General features: G+C 43.5%; 1 protein-coding gene and 1 non-coding gene across 2 annotated transcripts in view; one reads left to right on the top strand and one right to left on the bottom strand.

Annotated features, from left to right (window-relative positions):
- WDR48 (WD repeat domain 48) overlaps positions 1 to 23,870 on the bottom strand; it is a 49,215-nt gene that overhangs the window by 20,583 nt on the left and 4,762 nt on the right. The window contains exons 2-8 of the mRNA XM_056129174.1: positions 10,245 to 10,385; positions 7,360 to 7,438; positions 5,916 to 5,998; positions 5,668 to 5,797; positions 3,591 to 3,679; positions 2,780 to 2,881; positions 12 to 236 (exon numbers count right to left, since the gene is read on the bottom strand). Of these exons, the coding sequence (XP_055985149.1) occupies positions 12 to 236; positions 2,780 to 2,881; positions 3,591 to 3,679; positions 5,668 to 5,797; positions 5,916 to 5,998; positions 7,360 to 7,438; positions 10,245 to 10,385 (849 nt within the window). The remainder of the gene's footprint in view (positions 1 to 11; positions 237 to 2,779; positions 2,882 to 3,590; positions 3,680 to 5,667; positions 5,798 to 5,915; positions 5,999 to 7,359; positions 7,439 to 10,244; positions 10,386 to 23,870) is intronic.
- Positions 17,867 to 17,973, top strand: LOC130037920 (U6 spliceosomal RNA). Its single transcript, XR_008794507.1, has one exon. It is a non-coding gene; the product is annotated as a U6 spliceosomal RNA (small nuclear RNA).

Genomic DNA, 23,870 nt, shown 5'->3' with positions numbered 1-23,870 from the left:
ATGAGACACACCTTGAGAACAGGTGCTTTTTCTTCACAAATGAGCACCCGAATGTCAGGGTTCCTTAGGTCTGTACAGTAAATCTTCCTGTCCCTTCCTCCAGAGTACACGTGCGTGAAGGCATCGTTGACCTGCAGAGCCCAGACGCCTTCGTCATGGACTCGGTAAGTCGCAATACATCGTTGCTGGCCCAGGGACCACAGGCGAATCGTCCCATCAGAACTGCCAGAAAGGCACTGGAATGGAAACTCAGAGGTTAGAATCCTGGCCCCAAATTCATGCCTGTGCTTTGAACTTGGCCTCTCTCTTAACGCCTTACACGTGACCCCTCCAAAATCTGTATTTTTGTCTCTGATGAGGGCTTCTGGTGGCATGGATCACAGGCTGAACAATCCAAGCCAACAGAACACACTCAAGGAGGGAAACCTCTAGGCAAGACTGCCTGCGGCTGGTCTCCCCGCCACCTGTTGAGCCTCAGAAAACACTGAAGGCAAGTCCTGCCCAGATTAACCATTTCTAAGGAACCAAGAACCGCAGAGTGAATTAAGCCCAGGAGCAGACCACTCAGCCTCACGCAGCTCTCGGTGCCTTCCCAGCAACAGCAACAGCATGAGGCAGCACCAGTCGTGGCCAGTAACTGGTAACGAGCCCAATAACAGGCTGTTCTGGATGATGAGAGTCCAAGAATCAGAAAGTAGAACTTTGGTTGTTTCTTTTTTTTCTCTTCTTCCTGCCTCCCCTCAGTTAGCAGTGATTACAACGGCTGTGTGGCTCAATTCCCTAATATAAATATGCTGAGTAATCAGTGGTTAAATTTACATCTAGTCTCTATCTGCCAATGAGGAAAATGGATGGAGGAGAAACCAGAGGAGAAAAGATGGTTGCTTAATTATATACTTGGACGCTAACAGGTGGCTTGTAAAGTAGTGCCACATCATTGCCTTTGTTTATGGTAAGCGTAGCTGACTTCAAGTGCAATGCATTTATAAGCATACATGCGGTATTTATTTTAAAACCATTATTTATTTTCCCTTTTCCTTCCCTTCCCTTTGTTGCTACTCCAACGACAGGGTTATATGCGATACTTAAATCATCCCAGCTAACAATGAGGGAAACAAGGCACGGAGGGCAGTGAACATGAGATATTCTTGGACTGAGTTTCTCAACCAGGGGCCACAGCCCTTCTGTGGGCCTGTGGGATATTCCAAGGGGGCCACAGTATATCCTGCCAACCGGAGATTGGGGGGGTGAGAGTGGGGGGAGGCATAGGGAAGAAACAAGGTTGGAAAGGTAGAGAAATTCTGCTTTAGGTAGTATGTAACTTACTTACTTACTTAGGTAGTATGTAACTTCCCCTAGTTCTTCCCCCAGAAACCACCATATCTACTTCCTCCTGCTTAAGGGTTACTGCCATGCACACCCTGTGATCCTGTCCAAACCTGGAGGAAGTTAACAGAAGAACAAGGCCAGGAAGACCCTCTTAAGGGTAGCCTAGCAGCAACACAGCAAGACAGTGGGGAGTTGAATGCGCTGCACTTCTTACACTAATTCACATGAAAATGCAGCTGCAAAGGATTGAGAGTTCCAGAAAATGCTATACATTATAGAGTATATTTATTACTTCTAATTTTGCCTGCAGCACAAATGCAACATAGGAGTCCCACTGCAGAGATGTGCAAAGGAAGACCAGTATGGAGAAGGTCCTGCTCTCAGGGTTCCCTGACACTGAGATCCTACCTCAGCCCAAACAGCTGCGGGGCAGGCATTTCCAAGACTCTTGTGTGTGTCAGGTTCTGAAAAATTATTTTCTTCCTTTGGCTCATTCTTCAAAACGTCCTATCCCTCTGATCAAAGGTGTTTCTCTCTCTCTCTCTCTCTCTTCTGGATATAACTTCCACAGCGGCAGAGGAGTGGTGCCTCTAAGCTCATCATCTTCTGACTACCATTCCATCTCCATCAGTTCTAATTAGTCAGCTTGGAACTATAATTTGTAATTCACCAACAATGTAGCCCACAGAGCATTAGTACAAAGTCAAATACTAACTGTCTTTGTAGTGCTGGATGGATGCGTACATGTTAACTAACTCAACATACAGGCTAATTTAGAATCTGTCCTTCATTCAGACCCATTTTTAGAAATTTTTTTTTTTTTTTTTTTTTTGCTTTTTGGGTCACACCCGGTGATGCTCAGGGGTTACTCCTGGCTCTGCACTCAGGAATTATTCCTGGCGGTGCTCGAGGGACCACACAGGATGCTGGGAATCGAACCCGGGTTGGATGCATGCGAGGCAAACACCCTACTCGCTGTGCTATCACTCCAGCCCATTTTTAGGAACTTTTTGGATGACTCTAGGAGAAAGAATTCATACTAAAGTTTCCTTCTGCTTCTGCATAGGCGCCAATTAAAATTATCCTAACCCCACGTATTATACAGCTTATCTCCCTTAGAATTATTCTGAGGAAATTCCTTTACTCTGCCTTTATTTAAAAGTGATACAAACAAAATAATTCTAAAATATACAATTGAGTAGTTTGAGTAGTTGCTGTTTTGTTGTTGATGCTTTTGGGCCACACGTGACAATACTTAGGAGATCCTCCTGGCGGTGCCTGGGCATGTCAGGGAATGAATCCACGTTGGCTGCATGCGAGGTAAGCACCCAACCCACTGTACTATCTGTGTAGTTAATTACTGCGAATCAATGCATGTACAGAAGACAAAGTAGTCACCAGAGACATTCCTGAGCAGGTCTCGAGGCCTGGGCCCAGGACGACTGCATACCTGGGTGCCGTCTCTGTTCAGCAGCAAGGCTTTCACATTATCCGTGTGGCCTTTAAGCTTCATCAGTTTTGCACAAGTTCTTGGATCCCAAACCCTTAAAACCTGTGATTCAACAAAATAACAACAACAAAAAGCAAACGGATTATATCTGATCAAATGTAAATGACGTGATAAACATTAAATTCTGTGAAGTAGACATTGCTTCTGCCAATGGGCAGTATCCATGGCTCCCAAGCTTTTCAAGGAGGAAGACTTTTAATGTCAAAAAGTGCGCAAACCTTCGACACCTGTAACCTCCAAAGTCCCCCTCTGCCCCCTGCCCCTGAAAGTTATTACACAATGATACTCTTGTTCAAAGTAAAACCTTTCTTTAAGCATCCACCAGGCAAAAAAGTCTGTACGTTTTCAAATTATTTTGATTTTGTTTGCTCGATTTTGGGGGCCACACCCAGTAGTGCTCAGGGATTACTTCTAGTTCTCTGCTAAGTATCATTCCTGGTAGGCTTGGGAGACCATATGGGGGTTGCTGGGGATTCAACCTGGGTTGGCCGTGTACAAAGCAAAAGCCCTACCTACTATAATATCACTCCAGTCCCTTGGTTTCTTCCTTTTCTAGTGTTAAAATAAACCCTTTAAGCTCCCCTTACCAAATGCCCTACCACAGAGGCAGGGTGGGATGGGGTTGTGGGGGGTGGGAGGGATACTGGGATCGTTGGTGGTGGAGAATGGGCCCTGGTGGAGGGATGGGTACTCGATCATTATATAACTGAAACCCAAGCACAAAAATTTGTAAGTCTAAGCTCCCCCTTACCTTCTCAGTGGATCCTGATACAATAATTGTTCCCAGTTGATTCATTGCCAGGCTATAAATGGAATCCTTGTTCCCACTTAGAGAAGAAGCTATTAAGGACAAATGGAGCGAAATGTTAACAAAACCAACAGTTGTTTAGTGTACAGTCAGCAAAATCATACGTTTAATTATTTGATTTATAAGACATTTATCTTTTTAAGTGCTTTAAGAAGAAGTTGACCTCTCATGGAGATAATTCTAAACAATAATACCGTTAACCAAAGTTTACATCATTCTGAATTTGAGCATATTAATTACTCAATAAACATACTTGAAAAATGGAATTGCACTGCTGTTAAAGTAATATATATATATATATATTCAAAGATGTACAAGTGCTAATAAAATGAAAAGTATGTCCAAATTCACCATTACTCAAGGAAACAAAAATACCATTTTCATCCACCAGATCAGATACAGCAAAAGGCAATACTAGATAATGGTACTATTATACACTGGAGAAGAATCTGTCACAACTAAGAATCACGCTCATGACCTTTGGCTCATAATAGTGCAGTGAAAATGCCGCACAAAAAGCTGCCTCTAACGCCTGCCCTTCATTTTACAATGCCAATATAAAGACGTGTGGAAAATCTATAAACACAGATGTTACTACATGAAGACTATTTAGAAAAGCAACTGCCTGCAGGAAGTGCTCAACGAAGGCTACCTACTTTAATATTCCTCTGTACTCCTAAAGGCATGAGATATCTTCCCTAAGCAAGTCTAAGCGTAGGCATAGTTGTTACAGATTCTGTACCACTAAAACCTAGTTTCTGAGTTTGAGACAATTCTTGACTTTTATTTTGGTTTTTGACTCGAACCCAACACTCCTGGGGGCTACCCCTGGCTTCATGCTTTGGGGTGGTTCCAGACACAGAGGACCATGTGGTGCTGGAGGGGTAATACCCAGCACCTTACACATGCAAGGCAAGTGCTCTACTGTGGAGTCACAAACTTAGTCCAACCTGCCTTTTTGTATTGTCTGCACTAGTAATTTTTTTTTTAAAAGAAAGGCCTTACATCTGTAAAAAGCGAATAACTCTTCACAACAGCCCCAGTAGGGCCCAGCTGCTGAATCACTGATAAAATGCAGGAGAAAAAAACAACATCTGGTGGAATATCGGAGCACACAGTGTTAGGCCACCACATGTTTCCTGGGAGAAAGGGTAAAATAAATTCAAGTAGTTATAAATACCAGTCTTCTAACTTTCTTTTCTTGTCACATACCAAGTCATACAAAAAGTTTCACATGTCAATGTGAGTATTCCAGTCATTACAAATTGAAACTACAATGTAGAGACAAAGGCAGTTCCAGCCCAAATCCTGAACAAAGACCTTTGGGGCTGAGTTCAGCCTAACAGTCCCTCTGATGCCTAGCCAGAGAGGACTGTAACAGATGAGGCTACACCTGAGGCTCAATTTCAAGCCCAGGATGTGTCCTGGCAATCTGGCCTCTCTTAGCTGATGAGGCATCCATGCTATAAATCAATCTGTGAATGTCCCCAGATAGGCACTTGAAGCACCTGAGATGGACTGGTTTCCACAGAGCTGCTCTGAAGGGGTTCCACAAAATAGGTACCGAGAATGTTTGATTTTCTTCCCCCCTTTAGTATTTTCCACCTTGGCCATTAACTCCTAGGGTCTTAATATGCATTTAAAAGTCAACAACTGCCAACCTGACAAAGGCAATCACCACCTCTGTCAATACCTGCAGAGCGTATGGCTCTGGGCCAGGTGATGCTGTGGCAGATGAAAAGGAGTAACAAGATCCAATCCCCTGCTCTGCAGGAGCCTACTTTAGCGAGGGAGCTGGAACACGCACGTGTTCACAAATAACCAGGTTAGGCTGCGGGAAGCTACCAGTTTTAGACTGCAGTGAGAAGTCAGAGCCAACCAGTTCAGTCACACTCTGGGATGCTATTGGGAGAAGTACTTTCGAAACATGAGCCACTGCCCTGATGTGAACCCAGCAAAGACGTTTTCAAGAGCATTCAACCTGCATCTTTTTCAAAGACATTTTTCTCAAACACCTTACTTGTGACAGTGTTATTTGAGGCAGTCAATGCTGTGAGAGTATTCACATCCCAAAGGAATATCTGTCTGTCCAGCCCAGCAGATGCGACCAGTTCTTTATCCTTGGCATATGCTAAGGCCTTTACATAATCCTAAAACAGAATATACATACTATTATTTAGTGTGTAGAGCAATAATGAAAACAAGCCATATAAGCCACTGAGATCCTAACAGCACACCAAAGACAGAGAACAAAGTTGGATGCTTTACCTTATGTGTCCTTAATGTTGACATGCAAAATCCCTTATGTGCATTCCATACTTTTACAGTTGTGTCAGAAGAAGCAGATATTACTATAAGAGAAAGAGAATTGCCAAACTCCTTAACAGAATGACTTATACTTTTAAAAACTTATCTCAAAAGAAAAAGCAACAGTTTTAAACTAATGTTCACATACACACTATATCAAAATATTTATAGCAGCTGTAACATTATTTCAAACATTTACTATTCATTCATAAAACAGACTGTGCCCCTAAAAGTTGAACATTTACATTTTGTCTCAAATATTTTTTAAATGGGCTGGAGCGATAGCACAATTGGTAGGGCATTTGCCTTGCACACGGCTGACCTGGCTGACCCAGGTTCGATTCTTCTGCCCCTCTCTGGAAGCCGGGCAAGCTACCAAGAGTATCTCGCCCACACGGCAAAGCCTGGCAAGCTACCTGTGACGTATTCGATATGCCAAACACAGTAACAAGTGTCACAATGGAGACATTACTGGGCCCACTCAAACAAATCGATGAACAACAGGAGGACAGTGACAGTGATTTTTTTAAATAGATAGGTCACACTGTTTTAAAAAATGTGTTTTGGCTGAAGAAGTGACTATATCGACTAAGAATAATTTCTCTAATAAGGAATGCGTAACCAGGGCCGAAAGATAACATGGCTGCCTTGCACATGGCCAACCTGGGTTCAATCCCTGGCATGCAATACAACCCCCTGAGCCCCATCAGGAGTGATCCCTGAGCAAAGAAGCAGGAGTACACTCTGACCACTGCTGGGGGTGTCCCAAACAACAACAGTAACAAAGAACGCAAAACCAATAAAAGGATCTTACCATAGTAAGAAAAAAAATGTTATTAATAAGGCTGAAAGTACATTTTCTGTATGAGTTTATTTGTAACTATTGAAATGTGGACAAAACCAGTCAACAGTATTTAATAGATGAGCAGAGAGCAATAAACCAAGGCAAGGGGCTGTAATGGAAAGCACTGCAGCAGGGGTACTTTGATAACCCATGTACTTTATAATAACATCCTTCCTCTTTCCTTTGTTGTCGTGGGTGCCATGTTTCCGCAGTGTCAGGGGGTCACACCCTTAGGTGCACCAAGGGGCACTCACACAAGGGGAACTGGTCATTGTGATGGCACCAAGGATCTCACCAGCAGTGCTCCCTGGCACTTGGCGATGTGAGTGAGTGCCAGGGAAGAACTTGGGACCTCACAAGTGCAAGGCAGGTGCTCTACCACTGAGACTCAATCCCTGGGCCCCAGCTGTTTCTTGATCTAAGTTTTTCTCTTGCAAACTTTTAACGAGCTGAGCTCTCCCAGTGGGTTTGCTTTTCTGTGTGTAAGGAAAAGTTTACAATAAAAATGTATTATACAGAATAAAAACTTTCAGAAGTCCAATAATCTAAAGAAGTACTTACATGTTTTCCCATTACAACAGAGTACAATGTCATTTACCCAATCGGTATGGTGTTCCATAGAAGCTATATAGGGATCTTGCTGAAAAGAAAATGAAAAACCACAAGATTTCAATAGTTTATATCAGAGGAAGAACTGTAACAAGTTACAGATTATTAGAGGATGAAACATAGCAAGTTACAGATGTTTGGATCTTCAATTAAAGTGACTTATTACTGTAAGGTCTTAAAATTGACAACTGAATTCAGAACAAAATTTCATCCAAAAGATGATACTTTCAGATACCAAATGTAAACAGAGGCTTTGTTTGGGGAAAGCTTTCTTACTAATCAAAGTCTAGTTTTCCAGGGCAAATGCTTAATCTGTTCTTGTGATAGAAAAATACCAGGATCTGGGTTAGGTACTGTATGAGACTTACAGTGCTATTAGGAAGGAGTTTGCTGAAAGGACAGGACCTGAACAAGCCTACAGGCTAGGGAAATGAGCCACAGGTGACGGCTCACAGCAGGGATCCCAAGGAGGTGACTGAATCCCTAGCTGACTGCAGAGGGAGCTGAAAACATTTACTTTCAGCTTCTTATAGCTGTTTTTATGGTCTGACTTAACTATTTTCCTCATGACATCTACAGTTCTTCAGAGAAGAAATGGAAACGAAGAGTATTACCCATTTCACCATTTTAACTCAGTAACTTGAGATTCTTCTATTCCTCTGACCTGGCTTCATTACCAGGAGAGGCCAGGTAATTAAGAGGCCAGTATTTAATTACAGCCTACCTCTAAGACAGACAAGTACAAGACACATTGTGGGTAAAGAGAAACGCTCTCCTCAAGACACTACTCAATTGTTATAAAATAATGACTCAAAAAAAAAATGGAGGGCAGGACAGGCAACTTTCTAGATTGTCCCAGGTTAATCCTTAATTTGTGTGAAACAATGTAAATTCACAGAAAGGTGGCATTCCAATTCATATGTAAGTTCCCAAAAGTGTTTTAAAACCAATTTGTTTACTATCCATGTTTTGAACATGGTAGCCCCCACTGCTTCCACTGGAACAAAAGTCCATTTAAAGAAACATTAATCAGCAACTGTGGAACTTAAAAAATTGTTTAAAAGACATAGACTTTAAAAAGTGCAGGCTCTACACCTGCACTCTGATACTGGCTGGGTTTTCATAGTGCCCGGTCTACATCAGCGCTCTGATGGGCTCTATTTTTTTTTTTTTTTTAGTTATTTCACTGCAGACTTCTTGATGCCTTTCCCCCACTCTGTGAATTTGATCCTGGGGCTGGCGAGATGGCAGAGGGGTTAAGGCTCTTGCCCTAAAGTGGGCTCAATCCCTGGCACTGCATATGCTTCCCAACACACTAGGGGAGATCCCTGAGCACAGAGCCTGGAGTAAGCCCTGAGCACAGCTGGGTGTGGGAAGGAGGGAGGAAATTGAAAGGAGGGAAGCTTGTAGGATTATTTAAGAATGAAGTAATACTGGATATGAAAGTGCTGATATACAGTTAAGAACTCAATCAATACTCCTTTTATTTTCTATGTCATTCACATTATAGCCTTTAAACAAAAATATAAAGGGGCCGGAGAGATAGTACATTGGGTAGGGCGCGTGCAGTGTTGACCTAGGTTTGGTTTCCAGTACCCATACGGTCCCCCAGCACTGCCAGGAGTGATCCCTTAGTGCAAGGCAGCAATAACCCTGGGCACTGCCAGGCGTGGCTCCAAAATAAACGAGCAAAAATCAAAACCAAAATAGAGAGTTTTTCTTCACTTGACTGGGGATTTATCTGTATACCTACTAAAATCCTGCTCCTGGCTTAAGAAAAAAACGGTCTACTAAAGAAAAGGAGCATGCAGCCTTTTTTTTTTTTTAAATGTAGGAGTACTGCTATTTATTCAGTCACTGATTAAGCTGACTGAAATGGGCATGTGCTCCACGTTTTTGGGGGTGGGATGGGGAGCATGCAGCCTTTCTAATTTTACAGGTTTTATTTGATCTAGTAAGTCCAATGGATTTTTTAAGCACCATAATTGCTTTTGAATGAAGAATCAAATATTTATCCAAGATCAATTACAACGCCAAAGCATAGTCAACCTTTTGAAGGTATAACTGAAAAACGGTGCCAATCTTTGGGGGCAACTTTTACCTTTTCAGTGAGACTCTGGGTTTTACACAGGCAAGGACAATGTTCTACCACTAAGCTCCCCTTCCTCTTCCCTGGTTCCTCTGGCTGTTGTGAGGACAACAAAGTCAGGGAGACAGGAGGCCATGCACAGGGGCCATGGCAGTCCTCCTGAGAGCGACAGTGTGTAGGCCTGAGCGGATTACGTGGAAGTGGAAATAGGCCCAAGAGAAGAATTCAGAACATAAGTAGAAAATAAACTGTTGAACATAACCCCCTCAACAGACAAACTTCTTTGTCCATCAGTAGCAGAGAACATTTTTTAGTTTGCGGGCCAAACCTGGCAGTGCTAAGGGTTTACTCCTGGCTCTGGGATCAGGGATCATTCCTGGTGGGGCGCAGGGGATGACAACGGGTATTGGGGACGGAACCCAATTGCACTCAGATTGGCCTGGTGCAGTGCAAGCACCCTGTCTGCTGTACTAGCTCCTCAGCCCCAGAATTCTTATCCCAAACCTAGTTTGGGGAGTTCCCACCTTTGCTAAAATACTCCTGAAACTCCCCAGGGCGTTGATGGTTGGTGTCTCCCCAACCAAGAAGATGCCAGAATTCTGGATGCAATTATTTTAATGCAGCCATTAAAAAAAGTAAACCAAGTAACTCAGGGCTCAAAAAGAGAAAATCTGAAACTGTAAAAAATCTTTTAAAGATCAAATTTTACCAAGTAAAGGCTTAAACTGTAAATTCAGTACTGCTTTACCTTGTGCTGATTGACACTCCATATTCTTATGATGGAGTCTCGCCCGGCAGTGAAAAGTCTATTGAGAGCTGGATCCAGCTGTAGGGCATTGACCCCGTTTCGATTGTACTTCTCTACTTCGTCTCGAATCACATAGGAAACCTGGCAGAAAACATCAAGATTTGCTTCTAAGAACGTTATAAAACTTAACAATAACTGAATGTAACTTAGGAGCAGGAAACTGGAAATTCAAAATTCCGTGTTTTCCAAATGAAATTCATTTCTGATTCAATCAAGTCTGTTGTTTTTTTAAAAAAACTCAAAGGGTAAGAGGAGAATAACAGTAATCATCATGTACAAAATGAGCTCAGCTGACACTAAACTATTCTTGTTGCTTCCCAACGGGGCCCTTCCACCCTCCTTCCTTTCTTTCTTTTGCTTTTTTTCTTTCCTTTTGGGTCACACCTGGCGATGCACAGGGGTTATTCTTGGCGGTGCTCAGGGGACCATATGGGGTGCTGGGAACTGAACCCAGGTCGGCCGCGTGCAAGGCAAACGCCCTACGTGCAAGGCAAACGCCCTACCCGTTGTGCTATTGCTCCAGTCCCTCCTTTATTTATGTATGTATTGGTGTATTTATCTGGCTCCTGCCTTCCCCTCCCTCTGCTGTTGCAATGAGCAGAGCTTACACCAACTTGGTAGTGGTGTTCACATGATACACGGGGCTTGCATACTGAGCAGCAGCATTCGCACATGCAGGGTTGCAGGGTGCTTGAGATGGTGCTTTGTTGTGCCACTGGACTTGCATGGAGCATGTGGGGAGGTGTTGGGGTCGAAGCTGAGGCCTCATGCCTTTAAGGCATGTGGCTCCATCACTGAGCCAATTCCTGGGCTCTCTCCTGCTGGCCTTTTGGTCAACTTACCATTCCACATGCAGAATTTCCTCTGTCTGGAAACTCTTTCTTCCACTCTGTCTGGCTAACTCCTAATGCAACCTTTAGCATGTATGTGTCGTAGGGATTAAACCCAGGGCCTCACGTGTGTGACACATGTGTTCTATCACTGAGCTGTACCTTTGACCTCAGTCCCCCATTTACTCCTCCACAAAATTCTGCCCTAAAGAAGTACGACCGAGGGGGAGAAAACATCACACAGCAAACATGTGGAAAAGGGCTAATATCGATAAAGCACTCACGAAACCCCATAGCAGAAAAACAAACTCCTGAGCAGGTACTGCCTCCAACAAGACATACAGAGTCAACAGGATTATAAAATATGTTCTTCATCCCGTGTTAACAGGAAAATGCAAATCAAAACAACAATGAGAAATCATCTCACTCATGTGAGACTGGCACATATCAGAAAAACCCCAAACAACCAGTGCTTGTGAGTATGTGGTAGAAAATACACTGTCTCATACACTATCGGTAGGGATGTTGTTCTGTTCAGCTTCTATGGAAAACAGCATGCAAATTTCTCAAAATATTAACAACAGCGCTTCCAAATGACCCAGCAATTCCACTTCTTGGCTTCTACCCCAGGAACACAAAAACATTAATTTGAAAACATATTTGCACTCCTATTCATTGCAGTGCTATTCATAATAGCCAAGATCTGGAAACATCCCAACTGCATAAAAACAGCTGAGCAGATAAAGAAACTGTTATATACGAATAAAATACTACAAGTCTTGCAGTCTGCTTCAACTTGGACGGAACTGGAGGGCATCGTGCTGAGCAAAGTGAGTCAAAGGAAGAAAAGACAAATACTCAATGATCTCATTTATAAGTGGAGCATAAAGAAACATAATAAGGGAAAAAACAATGGCTAATCATAACAGACTCTGAGTGCCTACAGAACTGAGCTTGCTAAGAGGTGGTGGGTGGAGGGGCAGGGGCGAGGAGGGGCTGAGTGGCAGGGATAGACGGTACTGATGCTCTGGCTGCCGGCAGTTGGGTGTGGTGAAGCAACACTGTATTCCTGAAATGTTAAAATTAAGAATATTGTCTTCAGTCTTCAGCTGCCGGGGCTCTGCTCGAGGCTGGGAGGGTCCTCCAGAACCAGCCACAACCATGCCGAGACCACTCTCCACACGCATGAAGGAACCAGCAGAGGAACACAGGCATGCGGGTCCCAGGGCTGAGATCTCCAAGCCTGCTTGGATTGGGGCTGAGCATCCCCCATCCAGATCCTCCATCTTTCAGTAGGCAGGGGTCACACCCACCAACTGCCCCCAGCGCCGTGTAATCCCATCAACAGCCAAGACCCAGAGACTATAAAACCCAGCCCCCAGCCGCGCGACATTTTATTATCTCATTCTTACTTTGGACAACCTGGCAGGCTACCGAATGTAACCTGCACACACGGCGGAGTCTGGCAAACTCCCCGTGGCTAACCCAATATGCCAAATGCCAGTAACAATGATGGGTCTCATTCTCCTAACCCTAAAAGAGCCTTGCATATGGCACTTTTCAAAATCTCAGGGCTAGGACGAAGGAGACGTTACTGGTGCCTGCTCGAGGCAATCAACGAACAATAGGATGATCGTGATCGTGAACAATATTGTAAATCATAGGGCCCCACGTTATATATATTTTTTTTTAAAAAGAAAAAAGTTGACAAGTTGGTTGACAATCAAGAGTAAAAACTTTTCTAACCAACTTAAAAATATGCTTGTCAAGGAGGCAAGCAAGGCTGGCAGGATGGGAGGGAACCTGGCGGAGAAAAGCTGCCACTGCCTAAAATTCAATTAGGAATAACTGTAAATCTTGGTGCTTTAATATAATGGATTTAAAAAAAAAAGAAAAACCTTTCTAATACAATGAAGTAAACAGTTAAGCATACAATAGGGGAAGGGGCATCCACTCACAGTAGCAACAAAAACATCTAGAAATAAGGAAACCAGGTAACTGACAGGACAAGGTGATGAAACACCCTTTAAAAAGACCTGTAGAGGCTGGAGATATAGCACAGCGGGTAGGGCATTTGCCTTGCACACAGCTGACCTGGGTTCGATTCCCAGCATCCCATATGGTCCCCTGAGCACCGCCAGGAGTAACTCCTGAATGCAGAGCCAGGAGTAACCCCTGGGCATCGCCAGGTGTGACCCAAAAAGAAAAAAAAAAGGCATGTACATATTTATATAGTTTCAACATAGAGAAGGCTCTACTAACACAAGAAAGACCAATATTTACTAAGGAAAAAAGCTACGCCGATAATCAAAACCTCTTGTATTTGCAGCTGCATCATTTATTAGCCAAAAATATGCAAACATCTGTGTTCATCAAGTGAAAGAATTGTGGTGTATCCAACCAATGGAATATTATCATTTGCCCACAAAAAAGTGTGAAGGGGCTGGGGGACAGTACAGCATTAGGATATATGCCTTGTGTGTGCCCACCCCAGCTAGATTCCTGGCATCATAAGGTCCCCCCCAAGCATAGCCGGGACTCCTGAGTCCACCAGGTGTGGTTCTGAAGGTTCCAGCACACAAGGCCCTGAGCAGCCTGCCGTCCTCAGGTCCCTGTGAACCCCCATCTGTCGGTTGGCCAAGAAGTGCTGGTGGGAACCCCAGACCTCCTGAGCACTGCTGGGGAACCTCTCCCCAAAGTCGTGAAGTACCTGGTAATGCACAGGGGTTACTCCTGGCTCATACACTCAGTAACCCCTGTGCATTGCTGGGTGTGACCCAAAGAAACCAAAACAAGACAAAAAAAAGTGTAACTTAAAAAGATAAAATCCTTCTGTAACTGGCCTTTCCCTAGCATAGTGTTTTCTTTGCTTCAGTACTTCACTCCTTTGGGGAGAGGTTCCCCCAAAGCATCGCCAGGACTGAGTACAGAGGCTAAAATAAGTCCTGAACAACTCCAGGTGTGGCCCCAAAACAACAAAAATAAATACATTTTTAAAATAAGGTGAAAAGGTGAATGCCTGGGTCCAGAGGAATAAACAGTGCAGTGGCTAAGAGTTCCTGACTTGTAAGCAGACAGTCATGAGTTCAAATCCCTGGTGGAGTGGGCTAGGGATATGGCTCAGTGGTCTAACACTTGCTTTGCATGTGTGAGGTCCTGAGTTCCACCCCCAATAATGCAAATAAAACAGAAACAAAAACAAAAAAACCCTTTTCTTAAAAGAAAGGGGGATAAAAAAAAAATCCCTGGTGTCCCACATGTGTGTGTATGCTGCAGGCATGACTCAGAAAGCTCACCGGGCAAACAAGGATGCAAACACCATTATTAAAGGAGCGCGAATCTTGGCGAGCACGGCGCTGAAGTGCTCGCAACCACCAACCACTGCAGCAGCAGCAGCAGCAACAGCAGCAGCAGCATCAGCACCATCAACAAAGGGAAGGGAGCAGGGAAAAAAATAGGCGAACAAAGAAAATGACCAACAAACAAAATAACCAGACATGGAAAGGGCCAGGCTGCATGTATAGAGATGACAAAGAGGGCTGGAGAGAGGCAATACAGCGCTTGCCTTAGACTGAGCTGGCCTGGGTTCAATCACTGGCATCACATGTGGTCCCCAAGCCCTGTCAGGAATCATACCTGAGCACAGAGTCAGGAATAAGCCTTCAGCAGAACTGGGTGTAGCCTAATGCTACCCTCCCCCCCCCCACACACACATACACACACACACACAAGGGAGAAAAATGAGGAGGCTGTTTAAACCCATAGTTTAGGAAGCAAGTAACGGAAATCTACTCAAACCAGTCAAAAAATTTATTATTGGGGCCAGAGCAATAGTACAGTGGGCCTTGGTAGGGCTTGTACACAGTCGATCCCCAGCATCCCATATGGTCTCCTGAGCACCTCCAGCAGTAATTCCTGAGTGCAGAGTCAAGAGTAACACCTGATCATTGCAGGATGTGATCCCAAAAGAAAAGAAAATTATTATTAATTTTGGTCCATACTCAGTGGTGCTCAGGGGACCATCAGGGGTTGCTGGGGAATCAAACACTGTACTATCATCTCTTTGGTCCCTCAAAAAAAAATTTTTTTTTATCTTTAAAGAATTTAACACAAGAATATCTAACAGAGCCCAAGGGCAAAGAAATCCAGTCATGACTCATAAGAGACATTTTAAAAATAAAACCATGGTACTTCTGTGCAAAAAGCCTTTTCACTGCACTTCAAGTCAAGCCCAAGCTCCACTCATGCTTTGGTTCCACCCTCTACCCTCATACTCACTTTCCCCAGCTTCTGTCATGAATCACACCTGACTCCTGTCTGGTCCTCATTCCCTGACACTCTTCCTACCTCGGAGCCTTGGCATTCATTGTTCCATTTGCCAAGATGATTCTCCAATTCTCCATGCCCCTAAAGAAAACTCCCAGAGTTTACCTGGTGGGGCTATCCATTACCAGAAGCTCTCAGCAGAAAGGCTGCCTGCCTCCTCTGGGAGGTTTGCTTGGCGTTCTTCCTGTCATTTACAGTACTTAAAGCTATCACTGTTTTTAACATTCCTTATATCTTTTTAATTTAAATTTTATTTTAGGTACTGTGGTTAATAGTAGGGTGGCAATCCCCCACCACGCCCTTCCCCCACCACTGTCCCACTGCCCCTCCCATCTTAATCTCCACCCCTCCCCCATGGTAAGCTTCCTACTACAGACCAGTTCTCAGTTTCTACTGCTGTTGGGTATCTATTATCTTCCCACTATATTTCTTTATACCACACACATGAGAGGGTCATTCTGTGTCACTCTCCTAACTTCGTTCAGCATATATTCTCCAAATCCATCCACATAGGAGCAAATTACATGATTTCCTTTCATCTTTTCTTATAGCTGAGTAGTAGTCAATTGTGTAAATTTATCATAGTTTCTTTACCCAGTCATCTATTCTTGGACACTTTGGATTGATTCTAGATTTTGGCTATTGTGAATAGTGCTGTGGTGAGCATACGAGAGTAAACGTCTTTTCTGAACAGATTTTTCTGACTCTTGGGATATCTGAATCCATATATTATATTGCGGAAAACATAGGTAGAATACTCTATGATGTTGAAGTGGTCTTCAATGACTCAATGCCACTGGTCAAGAAATGATGGGGCTGGAGCGATAGCACAATGGGTAGGGCATTTGCCTTGCACGCAGCCAACGCAGGTTCGATTTCCAGAATCCCATACCCCCTGAGCACCGCCAAGAGTGATTCCTGAAGGATTACTCCATAACTTAGAGGCCAGCCGGGTATCCTAGAGGAAAGGGCTATTCAGATAGAGAAGGGAGCACCAAATAAAGGATGTTTGGAGGATCCTCCCAGGAGGGGAGATGCATGTCGAAAGTAGACTATGGACTGAACATGTTTGCCACTCAATGCCTCTTTTGCAGACCACAACACCCAAAAGGAGAGAGAGAACACAGGGGATTGCCCTGCCACAGAGACGGGGGGATGGGGGGATGGGGGTGGGAGGGATATTATCCATGGTGGTGGAAAATGGGCACTGGTGGAGGGATGGGTATCTGATCATTGTATAATTGAAACCAAAGCACAAAAAATTGTAAATCTACAACTTTAAAAAAAATAAAATAAAATAAAGGGGAAAAAAAAATGAAAAAAAAAAAAAAGAGTGATTCCTGAGTGCAAAGCCAGGAGTAATTCCTGTGCATCACCAGGTGTGATTCCCCCCCCCCCAAAAAAAAGAGGAAAGAAATAATAAGCAAAGGGGAAGCAAAGATAGACAAACGGGACTACATCCAACCAAGAAGTTCCTGCACTGCATAAGAAATGAGAACCAAAATAAAAAAGACTACAGGCTGGGAGAGAATATTTATCAACTACTCATTTAACAAAGGGCTGATATCCACAATATATAAAGTACTGGGAGCACTTTATAAGAAGAAATCAATCCTTATTTTCTTTTAGTTTTGTTAGATTTTTATTTTGTCTTGCCATATATGTATTTTTAAAGTTCTACCTCCTCCATGAAAATCTTTTGCTGTAGGGACCAGGAAGAGCTCAACCAACAGGTGTTAAGTGCAGGCTTTGTATTCAGGAGTCTCATTCCTGGCACCACATGGTTCTCTGAGAACTACGGGGTGCAATCTACCCCATCCAGCACAGAGATTTCATGCTCCCCAAATAAAATAAATAAAATCAGCAAAACTCTAGGAGGGCAAGCCACTTGGTTGCCTTATTCCTCCCAACACTCTATCTTCTAGTATCCATTCTAGTACCAAAGACATTTAATAAATATTTGTTACAGGCATCATATATTGGAGAGTCATCAGAAAGTAAGTTGGCTTCAATATCAATCTTTGTCTCTCAATCTCTCTCTGGGGCTTCACGAGATCTTATCTCTTTGATTTAATAGATTTAAGTTAATTTGATTTAATTTCCAAACTCTGGGGAGTATATGACTGTCCAATGGGAAAGGGTGTGAGAACAACATATTCCTGTTTTTATTGTCAGTGGAAAGCAATACCCAACAAAATGAGCCTTAACCAAACACTTCAAGGATATCTACAACAGACATCTGACTAAAAATGACAAAAAGGGGCCAAAGAGTGAGCTCAACACATGCTCTGTGCCCCCAACACAGGTTTAGCACATGCTCTGCATGTGGGAACTCTGGCTCAATCCCCTGGCACTGCAAGGAGCCATCCCTAAGCACTTCAAAGCATCGCCCCAAAACAAATGAAAGCGTTCGCTTCAGCAGCACATATACTAAAATTGGAATGATACAGAGGAGATTAGCATGGCCCTTGTGCAAGGATGACACGCAAATTCGTGACGTGTTCCTTATTTTTTTTTATACTGCAAACCATAATGCCCCAAAGCAGAGAGAGAGAGTATGGGGGAAATTGTCTGCCATAGAAGCAGGAGGAAGGTTGGGAAGGAGGGGAATACTGGGACACTGGTGGTGGAAAATGTGCAATGGTGGTGGAGTGGGTGTTTGATTATTGTATGACTGAAACTCAAACATGAAAGCTTTGTAACTGTACCTCACAGTTATTCAATTAAGAAATGTAGCACTGAAAAGAAAAAATGTAGCACTGTAGCACTGTCCTCCCTTTGTTCAAAGGTTCACTGATTTGCTTCAGCAGGCACCAGTAACATCTCCAATGTGAGACTTGCTGTTACTGATTTTGGCATATTGAATACGCCATGGGTATCTTGCCAGGCTATGCCATGCAGGTGGGATACTCTCAGTAGCTTGCCAGGCTCTCTGAAAGGGACATAATCCAACCAGGGTTGGCCGCATGCAAGGCAAACACCCTACCCACTGTGCTATCACTCCAGCTCTCAGTTAAAAATAAAAAGAAACGAAACAAAAATCAAATAAATGCTGTAGATCTAGAAGACCAACACAGAAAGTGATGTATTTTTTAAAAGTAAAATATGCATGGGTAGAAGCATAAAAATGCTTTGGGCAGGGATAGGAGGGGTTAGAGATAGTACAGCAGGTCTGGTCTTGCCTTGCTACGTCTGACACTGGTTCTATTCCCGCCATTCCATATGGTCCACAACCACTACCAGGAGTGATCCCTGAGATTCCAGAGCCTTAAAAAACAGTACGAAGGCAAACTCTTACTGTTCTCTAAGAGTAAGCTCTGAGCACCTCTGGGTGGGGTTCCAACTCCCCACCCCAATGCTTCAGGGGAGAAAATATAGTATTTTGGGAAAACTCTAGGCATATGTCTGACCCACATGGCTCCCCGAGCATCACAGGAACAGCTCCTGTGGTCCCCAGCACTGGCTGCTTGGCAGGGCCTGAGTAGCACCACACCCGCCATCCTTGAATGGAACTAGCAGCTGGCCCCAAATCACCAGTGGGGCCTCTGGGCCTCCTGAGTACCATTTGGGAGGCAGCCCCCTCATACAGGTTTTCTAATGAACACACATATGAAACCACCGGTTCTACACTGGAAAGACCACATTATGGTGATACTGACTTAGGTGGGCTTTTCTCCACTGGTTTCTGCTGGGGAAGGCAGGCAGCAGGGAGGTCTGGGCTATACCCACAACGTGGAAACTACGCCTGGCTTGGTGCTCAGGGGACCATGCTCTGCCAGGGAATGAACCTGGGCCTCTTACACACAAGGCATGCGCTCCAACCGCATGAGGTATCTTTCAATTCATCTGGTGTTTTTTAATATGTTTTACAATGAGCACGCATTATCCATCTTCTGAAATTACCATTTAATTCTTAGCCAAGCATTTTTTTTTTGCCTATTTTCAGTAAATCAACTAGTATTGAAAGACTGTAATGGAAAACAATCTCCCTGCTGTCTGAGCAGACTTCCCACACTAGATCTTAATCCCTAGAAATAACTATGTTAAAAAAATAAATAAACATAAAAAATTATTTATTTATTTTTAGCCATACCCGGTGGTGCTCAGGGTTACTCCTGTGTGCTCAGGAATCACTCCTGGCAGTGCTTGGGGGACCATATGCGATGCTGAGGATAGAACCTGGGTCAGCAGTTCTATCCTCTATGGGTAGGCAAATGCCCTACCCATGTACTATCTATCACTCCGGCTCTAGAACTAATTACTTCCAACTCGTTTCTTTGGGGTTCTTGCTGCTATTCTAGAAATATTGTGGGTACCCTACAACCTTCTAGCTCCCCTGTTCTGACACTGCTTATTTACTTGGGCTGTGGTAGATGTGGCTTTAAACTCTGAAACTACTTTCAATATCCCCTGCTACTCTCCCAGTTAGACAGAACTATCACTGTTTTGGGCTGTATGAAGAAATCAGTGCTCCGATGCTATAGCTTGCAATTCCTTCTGTAATGGTTTCCTCTATTCTAACTTCAACTTTCTTCATTTTTGGCACCATATTAAATATGTTAGCAGTAGATGATAGCACAGCGGGTAGGGCGTTTGCCTAGCACACGGCTGACCTGACTGACCCGAGTTTGATTCCTCCGCCCCTCTCGGAGAGCCCAGAAAGTTACCGAGGATATCTCGCCTGCAGAGCAAAGCCTGGCAAGCTACCTGTGACGTATTCGATATGCCAAACACAGTAACAGCAAGTCTCACAATGGAGACGTTACTGGGCCTGCTCAAGCAAATGAATGAACAATGGGAGGACAGAGCTACAGTGCTACAGGGGTGGGAGAGGCGGTCAGTCGCTAAGATACCTGTCTTACATGCAGCCGACCTGACTCCATCTGCTGCACAACTCAGTTCTCTGAGCACCACTGGGAGTGACTGTCAAGCACAGAACACCACTGGGTGTGCCCCACAAGCTCCAAATATGTTAGCAGGAACCTCACCTCTCCTTTACCCCAAAGATTTCCCCTTAGAACCTTCTTCTCACTCATTCAGATTGGCCAAGCTTTAGGTCAGCTGCCTGAGGTGTCTGGTCACTGATGTTCTTTCACATCCATTGTTTCCTGAATTTCAGAGTCTCCTCTGCTCTCCCCTGGGATGCGGAAGCGAGTGCCCGGGGCTGCTGTACTGGAGTGACAACCCTTGCATGACTGTAAAGGTACCTCGGACGGAAATCCATGTAGAGGAAAACTCCCTTAATTGTGAAAAGCCTTGCTCTAACTTTTAGCATCTGGATTACTGTCACTGGATCTAAGGCTATCTGCTTTATATTGTTTTGAAATGATCCTGTTTTCATTCTCTTCTGCACCATCACGAGTTCTCTTTTTGCCATGCCTCTCAGCAGGACTGAAAAGATCTTCACAGTTTTCTTCTTATTCTGGTATGGGGGTCAGGCCTCCTGGTGCTCTGGTGTACCCCTCAGTAATGTTCAGGACCATGAAGCTCTAGGAATCAAGCCTGGGCCTCTGGCATGCAAAGCGTACAATCCACCCTACTGAGCTAAATCTCGGAAGCCTGTCTCTTTAAAACTAAAAAAATTATACTTTTAGTGTTTTTGATTTGACCCTTTATTATAAATTTTGCTATGCATTTAGTAAGCCCTTTTAATATAGATACTTGTGGCACTTCGACTGTGAGAAATTTTTCAATTCATTAATAACCATCTGCTTTGTTTGCTCCTTTTTCTCCCATTAGATGTCAGAGCTTTCAAACTCATCAGCACTGCAACCAGGAGGGTGCCCCACCACATTCACGTACCACAGCCAGCCTCCGTAGACACTAAAGCCAGAATGTTTGCAGCACCACAACCAGCTATGCACACCTTCTGGTCTCAGAGACTGAATGTGAGCACAAGTGTGTGTGCCCTCTGGTCTCAGTCGAAAATCTCTCTGACATCTGCTTCCAAGTGTACAAAACTCCACTGTACCAGGGCATGGGCATTTGGATGGTGGGGTGGTGACATTTGGTTTACCACATTAAGTGTTTTCTTTTCTCTCTCTTTTTTTTTTGTAGTTCAGGGGATCAAGTCTGTCTCCCACATACAAGGCATGTGCTTTTGTGCTTTACCATTGAGCAAAACCTCAGGACCTCCATTTTTTAAAACATGAAAACAAACATTGATATAGAATTAATACAAACACCTCTTTTGCTGTGGTGGGATGTATTGGGAAATCCACTTATTGCAAAGACTTCATGATATTTTTAAGAAAAGCAAGACGTATAGTCATGTTAGGCTTACCACAGGGACACGGAAAGAAACCTCAGCAGCTGCACCAACGGCTCACAGCTGCTGTCATGCCAATGGCCCAGCACAACTGCCTCATGACTAAGTTCTGCAGTCAAAGATTCTAGGTACACCGGTCTTCAGACTGAGAACTCTGGGGTCTTCTTGAAGTGGGGACAGGCAGCCTCTCTCCATCCCACACTCTGTACTTCCTGAAGCCCTGGCAGACACACCCACAACTGCTGCCATGTAATCTCACGGCCCAGTTAAATATTCTGGAGTTTCTGGGGTGCGAGACCAACACCTCCACATTCTATAATACTGACATCCCATTAGGACCACACCAAATTAGACAGGAAAGTAGCATAGAAGCCAACTACATTCAATAATCAAAAATATTAACACAGAAGGCTCAACTAGCAACAGCAGCCTCAGACAGGACTTAATAGTCATTAGACCCCATGACGATATAAAATGATCACTGTCACTGTCACTGTCCTCCCGTTGTTCATCGATTTGCTCAAGTGGGCCCAGTAACATTGTGAGGACTTGCTGTTACTATGTTTGGCATATCGAATACGGGTAGCTTGCGAGGCTTTGTCGTGCAGGTGAGATACTCTCGGTAGCTTGCTGGGCTCTCGGAGGGGGGCGGAGGAATTGAAGGCAGAGGAATCAAACTGGTGGCTGGGTCGGTGGCGTGCAAGGCAAATGCCCTACTCGCTGTGCTATCACTTCAGCCAGATATAATGACATTCACAAATTTTCTTTTACTGAATATTTGATAATTCCATTACTATTTAGTAGTAACAAGCAATGTAAATGAAATTATTTTGTGCCTGCTAAGGGGGTAGGCTTGGGGGTGATTAGGAAAATGGAGACAATGGAGGAGGGAAGGCCACACTGGTGGTGAGACTGGTGTTGTAATACTGAATACCTGCGAAAAATGCATCATGAGGAACTCCGTAAACCATGATGTTTAAATAAAGGGGGAAATTATTTGTATGTAAATAAGAATGGTCCACACCAAAAAAATAAGACTATACCTGTGTAATACAATCTACTACTCCAAGATGTAATGAGTTTTACCATCATCCTAGAGTTTCCTTACTCTCTTCCCAAACCTCATAGCTACCCATAGGCAATCTAGATCGTTGTTTTTTATCTGGAATTTTTGTTTTGTTTGCAAATTTTGTTTACATTTATCATATATTATTTAACATCTTTCTAAGTTTCAATAAAACTGTATTTATATACAATAAAATATGTACATATTATATGCATATAATTTTAATATATCTTTAATATAATTTTTTGAAAGCAAGAGAGTCTTATTGAAACTTAGAAAGACGTGAGGGGAGAGAAAGGATGTACATGTTCAAGAGAGAACCCAGACTTCTCCAGAGTGAAAAAAGCAAAGAGACATAGAGACAAGCAAGTGAGATACATATTCAAGGGAAAACGCGGGCTTGAAGATCAAGCCTATTTTTGTTTCTTTTTTTTTAAACCCAGAGATTAAGTTTGCCTGCTTTTAGCATCCTAAATATGGAATCACAAAGCTCTTATATAAGGCTACTTTCACATATTAGGCTAAATCAAGTTAAATTTCGCCAAGAAAAAAGATGGCCAAATTATCAATAATTCTAACACTTTTTTTCTCTCCCAGTTCTATCTCATGGATTTTCTGCTCACACTTAAAGATCTGGATTTGGGGGCAAAGAGTGGAGGGTTTGGGCCACATCTAGCAGTGTTCAGGATTTACACCTGGCTCTGTGCTCTGTGCTCAAGGAGAACTCCTGGCAGTGCGTGGGGGACCATATGCAGTGCTGGTATCAAATCAGGGTTGGCAATAGGCAAGACAAACATTTGAACCTTTATACTATTTCTCTCACTCCACAAATTGACTAAAAAAAAAAATTTCCAAGAGATGAGAAACATGGCCCAGTGATAAAGCACATGCCTTGCATGCATGAGACCTGGGTTTGATTCTCAGGAAGGCAAAAACAAATTAAGACATCTCTGAGTCTGATTTCTAAACCAGGGGGTAATAAAAATTTCCTCTGGTACAAACTCAACTCAAAGACCTGTATTTATTTCCAGAGTTTCATTGAAACATGACATCTGATCCTTTCTATATTGTCTATA

This window comes from Sorex fumeus, unplaced genomic scaffold, assembly GCF_029834395.1.
Source record: "Sorex fumeus unplaced genomic scaffold, SorFum_2.1 ptg000072l, whole genome shotgun sequence".
Classification (NCBI taxonomy): domain Eukaryota; kingdom Metazoa; phylum Chordata; class Mammalia; order Eulipotyphla; family Soricidae; genus Sorex; species Sorex fumeus.
Note: the sequence above shows the minus strand (reverse complement) of the source record. Positions and strands in the feature narration are given on the sequence as shown.